Raw genomic sequence first — 9,184 nt, 5'->3', positions numbered from 1 at the left:
ATGCTTTCATAAGCTGCTACAGCTTCCTTGGGCCCACATCCCCATAGCTTCCCTTACCTTGTCCTTATTTGGTAGCAGCAGGCATCCTCAAGTTTCTCAGAGGGATCCCAGGATTTCCCCAATGATCCTGAACCCTGTCCTCAGAAGCTCCCAAAGCAGAACCCAGAGACTCCTGTTCAAACTGCTGCATCTGTTTGCTTCCTCTGTTGCCTGTACTCATTTTGATGGATATTGCATCTGAATACTGGAGCTGAGGCTGTCCTGGTACAGTCCTGGGAGAGGCCCAGACAGGGTGCCTGTTTCTGAGTCCCTAATTTGGGTTGCTCACCTGTCTTTGTGCCTCTGCACTCTTCTGCACTTGTGGAGCTGGGTCTTTGATGGGCTAATAGCTCTCCTGTGATGGACCTGGGAGGAGACAGGGTAGGATATTATTTAAGTTCCTCCACCTGCCATTTTTTCTCTGTTCTCTTTTGTGGTGTGTAGATAAGCTTTTTATCCCATAGCATAACATTTGTCACCAGTGTTATGAACACAGAGAGATAAAGGGATGTTTGGTACAAAATATTTTTTTCTTTCCTTATGGGTAGAGTTTTCCCATTCTGAAAACCATGGTCATTTAGGCAGGTAATTTTGTTGAACTCTTAGTCTTCTTAGAAGGACTAGATATTATATACCACAGGATGGTATGGAAGTGATAGGAACCTGAAAGGATGGACCTTGGATCAGGGAATATTCTGGACTTTTGTTCAGTCTCTGGCTAGATTACTAAGGACAGCACAACTACAGTCCAGATCAGTGGTCTCTAAAGTGGATGTGCAAGACAATCCATCGTGGTATGGGAAGAAAATATTTTGGTAGTGTTAATAAATAAAAATTATCTTAATTCAGCATTTATTACACCTTTATCTCGTACTTTTTAATTTCTATTTTTGTGCATATTTTATAACACATAATATATTAATATAATAGTACATGTATATAATTTATAAATAAATATACATATATTCAGGGTGCATGTTCAAAAGATTTTTACTGATGGGGTGCATGATTAAAAAAATTTGGAGCCCACTGGTCTAGATGATCTTGTTACATGTCAAAAATAGAATTGTCTATGTCCCTTGTAGTGTGTTCTGAAACTGGGGGGGCAAGTGGGGTGAACTTCTGCACAGAAATTGACTATTGTAATGGCTGCAGAAATTTGTGCATATTGGAAACACAGGTAATCCAAAGCTTCCAAGAACTTATTCCCTTGTAATAAACTTTAATTGGGAAGCAGCTCATGTACTCCACCACTTGTGCTCTATGATCCACTCCTGTAAAATGTCCATAAAATGTCCATAAAACATCCAAAAAATGTCCATTGAGCTCATTTAGTCCGCCTGTTCTGGTGGTCACTCAGGACAAGAGAGGTGGTGTGTTGTGTGGAGTTACTGGGCACCAAATGCAGCTCAGGCAGGGTCACTGCTGCACTGCAACTGCTTCTTGTAAGGCTTTTCCTCCACTGGTTTGGATGGTTACTGCTTGTCCTGGGGTACAATGCAAAAATGTATATTCTATCACCATCTGTTGAAATGTGGGAGGGGTGGTGATCCTTATCTCTGTGGGAGATATCCTCTGCTGATGTGCCATCTGATAAAATCAGGGGAATGATCATCGTTATCTTTTCACAACCCATCCTTCCTCCAGAAGATATATTCTGTTAATGAGCCATTAAGTCCTATTGTATGACTGATAAGATTACATCATCCCATTGGGAGATGCTCCAGCCACGGGCAGGAGCCAAGCCTTTCCTACCTAGATAAAAAACTGGGGTTTGGGAGGCGAAGGCAGTCCTTTCCACTGGATCCCAGAGGAAAGTCGGACCTTTTCCACATCATCGCTGGACCTTCGGAGGAAAACTGCACCTTCTACAGGAGCACTGCTTCAACTGAACCACATCTGTCATCCAGGAGGACTGCAGCCACCATTTATACGGACTACTACCAACACCCTGACTAACAGGGTGTCAGGTTGTATTCTGACTCTGTCGGTGGTTTTTCTTTTGTATTATTGCATGTATTTTATTTTTTTCTCTTTTTTCCTATGAAATTGTATTACTGACTTAGAGTCTCTCACTGGTTTTGCTTTCAAACCAACACACTGCTATAGTAATTCCTCTGGCTTAGACTTATCCACACTACAGTCACTTTGAGGTGCACCTTCTCCAACATGGCCTTACCCATGGCTGCAGTACCTCCAGGTGTCTACCAGCTCTGTCATGGGCTTATTCATGGCCACACATTTTGAGGTCCTCCAGTATGACCTCATGCACAGCCACTGATGCTTCAAGATGTATCTGCTATGGCGCAGACATAATTACAGGTACATATGCTTTGAGATTTACCCGCTCTGGCATGGACTTATCCATGGCCACAGACACTTCAGGGTGTCCTGTTCCTGTGTGGACTCATCTATAGTCCCTTCAACTTGAGTTCACACTGGAGTTCTAGCCTGTCCAGTACAGCAGCACAGAAACAGCAATGATGCCCTAGCCATCTGCCAGCACATGTACATGGCCATTGCTATTATCAAAATGTTCCTAGGCACAGCAGAATAAGAAGATGAGCAGATGAGCAAGCAGCAAAAAGCAGCCATGAGCAATAGACTCTAATTTAGTCAGACAAGCAAGCCCCATGCCAAGTACAGGAGCCTGCCTATTAAAAGCTAAACAGCACTAACAGATATAAATTCCATCTATCACATCCCAATCAAATCCATCATTATCCTGAACCCTTCTAGCCCCTCATTGGGCACCAAAAAGGGCCGTCGTGGTTCAACCCCAGCCAACATCCTAGCACCATGCAGCCACTCGCTCATTGACCCATTGAGTGGGATGGGGGGAGAATCAGAAGAGTAAAAGTGGGGAAACGCATGGGTTGAGATAAAGACAGTTTAATCATAGAATCATACAATGGCTTGGGTTGGAAGGGACCTTAAAGATCATCTAGTTCCAATCCCTCTGCCATGGGCAGGGAACCCTAGATCAGGTTGCTCAGAGCCCCATGAACCCGGCCTTGAACACCTCTAGGAATGGAGCATCCACAATTTCTCTGGACAACCTGTACCAGTGCCTCACCACTCTCACAGTCAAGATTTTCTTCCTAACATCTAATCTAAACCTACTGTCTGTCAGTTTGAAGCCTTTCCCCTTTGTCCTATCACCACATGCCCTTGGAAAAAAGTTTCTCTCCATCTTTCTTGTAGGCTCCCTTCAGGTACTGGAAAGCCGCAATTAGGTCACCATGAAGCCTTCTCTTTTCCAAGCTGAACAATCCTAATTGTCTCAGCCTTTCTTCATGATGATTTCTGGCTCTGTCTCTTCCACTGGGTGCGAAGGTCCTGCCATGTCCTCATCAGTCACTATGCAGACTGATTTGCTCCTTGATTTCTTCTTCTGAACGGGGGCAACTGCTACTGGTCTAGGCTATTCTGGTTCAGTTATGGTTTGTGTGGAGATGCTGATGGCGCTTCTGGCTTTTTTCTCCTCTGTGGCAGTCTGCATAGACACGGACACTGTTGCTTTGTGTTTGGTTCTTCTCCTCTTTGTGACATTCTGTGCAGACGTGGAAGAAGTTGATTTGTTTCTTTTTTCCTCTTCCTCAAAAATACGCTGCAATACACCATGTAGTGTTTTGTTTCTAAGCATGTTGTAGGCTGTGCAGAGGAGACAAAGCAGAACTAACAACAATATTATGCTGTCCTTAGCATCCAGCGGGAACTCAACATTTCCAAAAACTACTGTATCAGGCTGGAAAGATTGGAAAAAATCATCCTTTACCCCTCCCCCCAGAGCCTGGGTGTGATTGTTAAAACCCCGAATGTAGCAAACTAGACTAGGACAAGCAAACAAAGTTGAATATATATTCTGAATTATGTTCATTGCCTCAGAGGTTATCATGCAGTAGACATAATAGGCCAATAGAGCAATTTTTATACCATATTCTGGTCTACACAGGAGCATTACAGCTGGCAGATAGTTCCCCATGTGTGGAAAAATATAGAGAGCAAGATATAAAACCCATGTAAGCACGTTGAGAATCATGGTAAATACAAAATTGTAATACTGACTTTTCTCAGTACCCTTCGTGCCCCACGTTGGGTGCCAATAAATGTGTTGGTTTGAAAGCAAAACCAGTGAGAGACTCTAAGTCAGTAATACAGTTTAATAGAAAAAAAAGAGAAAAAATAAAATACATGCAATAATACAAAAGAAAAACCACCGACAGAGTCAGAATACAACCTGACACCCTGTCAGTCAGGGTGTTGGTAGTAGTCCGTATAAATGGTGGCTGCAGTCCTCCTGGATGACAGATGTGGTTCAGTTGAAGCAGTGCTCCTGTAGAAGGTGCAGTTTTCCTCCGAAGGTCCAGCGATGATGTGGAAAAGGTCCGACTTTCCTCTGGGATCCAGTGGAAAGGACTGCCTTCGCCTCCCAAACCCCAGTTTTTTATCTAGGTAGGAAAGGCTTGGCTCCTGCCCGTGGCTGGAGCATCTCCCAATGGGATGATGTAATCTTATCAGTCATACAATAGGACTTAATGGCCCATTAACAGAATATATCTTCTGGAGGAAGGATGGGTTGTGAAAAGATAACAATGATCATTCCCCTGATTTTATCAGATGGCACATCAGCAGAGGATATCTCCCACAGAGATAAGGATCACCACCCCTCCCACATTTCAACAGATGGTGATAGAATACACATTTTTGCATTGTACCCCAGGACAGTGTGTTTTCCAAAACCTTGGTAATTTGTACTGTATCTTACTACTGTTTTAATAGATAATTCCGTGTTTGAATTCTTTGACATACTGTACTCGCAACTTAATGTGTAAACTTCCTATTTCTCCCTCACATTTTCAGTTGTAAGGTGGAACTGGAGGGGTTCATATGTCTATTTGTTTTAATTTAATTTGGTTCTAATCAACAAAACATAAAGGAAAAAAAATCTCGTTTTTCAGGCCCTTGGATGTGGTGTAGAAAATTGTGCATTTTGCATCATCTATCAGTTGATGACAGTTTGTCTCACTGTTCCACTGAATTTGATGAATTTTCTTCAGGAAGTACAATGCTGCACTGTGTGATGTTGAACAGTGTGCACGATGTGTGTGTGTAAACTAAAAAAACTGTGTCATGTGCCATTTTGTTCACATTCTTTTTCTTTTTTTGACATAGGAAAAGAAATCTAAGATATATATTGAGGGGGAAAAAAAGGATGGATTCACAAGATTGTGTCCCAACAAATTCAAAGCAAGATATGAGCCATCACATAAAGTGTAACTCTGGTAAACATTATCTTTGTGGCTATTGTGCAGCCTTCACCAATATAGTAGTCACCTTTCCCATCCAGAAGGTCCTCTTTCGACAGCAGTTATATGGCTTGAAAACAAAGGAAGCAGTACATCAGCTACAGAAAGATGGAATTCGACATCTCTATCGTGGAATCCTTCCTCCATTAATGCAAAAAACAACTACCCTGGCTCTAATGTTTGGCTTGTATGAAGATTTCTCCTCCTTGCTCCATAGTCACACAAGTGCACCTGAACTTCTGACTTGCAGCATGGCAGCAGTGCTTGCAGGGACCACAGAAGCCCTTCTTACACCATTTGAACGAGTCCAGACTTTGCTTCAAGACTACAAACATCATGACAAATTTACAAACACTTACCAGGCTTTCAAGGTACTAAAAGTCTATGGAATTAGAGAATATTATAGGGGTTTGGTGCCTATTCTGCTGCGGAATGGAAGCAGTAATATCTTCTTCTTTGGCCTACGAGGACCTATCAAACAAAGTCTGCCTGAAGCAACTTCTTATAGCACTCACTTGGTCAATGACTTTATCTGTGGTGGGTTCTTGGGTGCCGTGCTGGGATTTTTATTTTTCCCAATGAATGTTGTAAAAACTCGCATGCAATCTCAAATTGGTGGCGAATTTCAGTCTTTTTTAAAAGTTTTTGTGACAATATGGCTAGAACGTGATAAAAAAATGATGCATCTTTTCAGAGGAGTCCATCTGAATTACCATCGTTCTGTCCTGTCTTGGGGCATAATCAATGCAACATATGAATTCTTGCTAAAGCTATTATGAAAAATGTTACCTTCCTTTGAAACATCTCTATTCACTTGGGTATTTGTACATTTTAGGTCACTTTGTCTCTGGAAATAGGTTAATTTATGGATTTTTTTGTGAATTATGTGGAGCACCGTGAAACTTGGAGAGAATTCAAAGCAACCATTACATTTCAGTAGGGAGATGGATGATATTGTTAGTGGCTGCTTAGTATGGAAAGTAGTCTTATTAACAATCTTGAATATTTATGGGGTAAATGGCAATATATCTAAATCTTGATGCAATTCAATATACTTCTAAACAAGTTAAAGTATTCATATGCTGGTGGATAAATTTACCCATAGTGGAATAACTAGACAAATGCAAAGTAAAAAAACCTGTATATTGGTCTAGTAGCTTATTATATAATTTCCAATATTTCTCAATACTCACACTAGTCAAATTTTATGCTGCACAATGTATAATTTGAAAGTAAAGAAGGAGCCAATGAAAACTAATTCTCTTGTTTGAAACACTACAGAGGGTTAAAAGCTAAGCTTCCAAATGTCTTGGGACTCTAAATTATCTTTGTAGTTGTGATAGGTTGACTTAGGAAGAAGAAACTCAGAAGAGATTCTTCCTAAGGGAATTTCCTCTGTGGGGGTTGGGATACCTGCAACAGCCAATTAGAGAAAGTTAGTTCGCTCCGTGAACACACATTTTAAAGGAGGTAATCCAGAACTGAGTCTCTTGGTCTTTCCGGCGGCTGAGCAGGTAACATCAACCCGAGCTTCCCCCTCCCCCATGCGGGGGGGGGGAGGCTCGGGAGGCCGCTTGGGCCCCGTTTGCCAACGAGGGGGACCCGATGGCCGGGGGGAGAAAAAGTTGTGTGATAAGACCTTCATGGCTTCCTCCTCCACGGGCCTGCGGCTCTGGCGTGGGGGGAGGCCGATTCTTGCTGCTGCCGGATGGGCCGGGCCTGCCCGGGTGTCCATGAGCACTGTGGGGCTACAGCCCAGCCCCAGAAAGGCTGATTAACACCTCAGCTGCCCCCCCAGCATGGCCTGAGCCTGGCCCAACTTTTGTAGTTGTGTTAAACTTTAACTCTTTAGTGTTCAGATAAGATTTGCAAAGCCTCCAGCCTTTCCTTTGAATATGAAAGGGAATAAGAAGATTTCTGAAGTCAGTGATCTAAGAGCTAAGTTTTTAAGATGGAAGGAGAATGAGAAGATACTGAAATGGCTGAAAATCTTTTTGTGAAATTGTAGGAATGAACTGATGTACTGAATATTCCTATAAACCATGAAAAGAGACATGGGGGGATGGAAATGTTCCATTTAATAGATGATTTGACTAAAAAGCACCTGTGTTGAGAATTTCTGCCCAGAGGAAAGAAGGGGATTTTGGTTTTCTGAAGATGAAGCCTGAGCAGAGAAAAAGAAGACAGAGAGAATCTTTGCGGTTGAACATTTCATTCTTAAAAGTAATACCCCATGAGACAGACATGGCCCACATCTACAACTTTGGGACAGCTGTAGAGTTGGGAGGAGCATCACGGTTGCAGGTTCCCGGGCGGATGCAAATCGTGAAAGATAAAACCACAAGAGAACTGTCTTTTTCCTTCTTGTGGGAAAAATCCCTACAACTTCAACAAGACGAGGCTTCTCTCTCCAGAAGTGAACTGAGAAAGACTAAATTGGGCACTGACCGAAGTATTTGTTATATGTTTGTTTTGTTGTTATGAAGATTGGGAGAGGGAGGGAAGGAGTGATCTGAAAAATCTTATTCTGAAATTTTTTTTCCCTCTCTTTTTGTTTGTGTAGTTAATAAATTTTCTTTTATACTCTCTCAAGTTTTAGGCCTGCCTTGCTCTTTTGCTCCTGGTTCTGTCTCACAACAGAAAAAATAAGTTTATTTAAATTGGCAACTCAAACTGAAGACATTAATTTGGTGCCTTGGCTGGGAAAGTCAAAATTAAACCAAGACAGTAGTTTAAACAGAAGCCGCTAATTTTTGATTAGGATTACTTTCTTTCTGAACCTTAAGTTTTAAACTGAGCCTACAAAAACTATTTTGTCCACCATTTTACCACTCAGCTTTAACATGAGCATCATCTCATTCATCAATACCTACTGAAAGAGAACTGTGAGAACTTCAGAGTAGACTGACCAAGTACAAAGTGGGATTGTGCCTATGTATGTGTGCCTTGAAATGGAAAGGTGGAAGGAGCAAGACAGCAATTTTATCTCAAGCTTTAAAAGTGTTCCTTGTTGAAAGACCTATTTGCAAATTTGTGATACTCAAGTTTTCTGCTTTTGTATTGCTTTGTTTCTGTTGCAAACAAAAAACTGATCTCACTCTGTTATGCTCAAACAGTAATATATCTTCCTTTGATTAGCAAACTACTTGATTTACAGCTTTTTTTTTTTTGCAAACTATTTTTGTTTAAATTGTGCTGTGACAGAATTTTATATCAGCACTGACAAAGTGAGATTTCTAGGTATAAGCATTTAAGGCCTTAAAGGGAAAGCAAGCATATCTACCAAACAGGTGACTGTCTTAATTCTTTCTTTATTCTTTTTTTTTCTTTATTTGAGGGTATGTTATTCATGAAAGTTTATGAAGTATTCTATGTTTTGGATTTGAGGGCAGGAAAACTTTCAGAAAGTATTTTTAATTGTTGTTTTCCTATGCTTTAAGCCCTGTATAATTATCATTGGTAATACAGTAAAACAGTAAAAGGAGTTGTATGGCTAATAACTTACACTTCAAGCATTTGTAATTTGGTTAACAGATAATATGCAGTAAGGACAGGGGTGTGGTCAGCTGCTATGCACGAAGGTTACTTGCATGTTTCATTCACCAATAAAGAGAAAGGTATAAAAGGATATTAGCAAACATAAACATAACCCAAATTGAATCCTAGAGTGAGGAAGAAAAAAACCAAAGAAGCCATCAACAACATGAACATCATATTCCTCCTGGCCATGGAGAGCAGTGAAAGAGTAAGCATAACACCAGGGAAAGGAACAGAAACTAAGAAGGGTGGGGGTGGCGATGTTGCAATTTGAAATACGTCATGATTCTTTCTTTTCA

General features: G+C 41.2%; 1 protein-coding gene across 6 annotated transcripts in view; it reads left to right on the top strand.

Moving 5' to 3' along the window:
• LOC148220173 (mitochondrial nicotinamide adenine dinucleotide transporter SLC25A51-like) overlaps positions 1-8,854 on the top strand; it is a 57,978-nt gene extending 49,124 nt beyond the window's left edge. For all 6 annotated transcript variants that reach the window (XM_088155600.1, XM_088155599.1, XM_088155597.1 and 3 more), the window contains one exon: positions 5,215-8,854. In XM_088155600.1, the coding sequence (XP_088011726.1) occupies positions 5,255-6,127 (873 nt within the window). In that variant the 5' untranslated portion in view covers positions 5,215-5,254 and the 3' untranslated portion in view covers positions 6,128-8,854. The remainder of the gene's footprint in view (positions 1-5,214) is intronic.
• The last annotated feature ends 330 nt before the right edge of the window (positions 8,855-9,184 follow it).

Source organism: Sturnus vulgaris, chromosome W (assembly GCF_052056855.1).
Source record: "Sturnus vulgaris isolate bStuVul1 chromosome W, bStuVul1.hap1, whole genome shotgun sequence".
Classification (NCBI taxonomy): domain Eukaryota; kingdom Metazoa; phylum Chordata; class Aves; order Passeriformes; family Sturnidae; genus Sturnus; species Sturnus vulgaris.
This window is presented reverse-complemented; position numbering and strand designations above follow the sequence as displayed.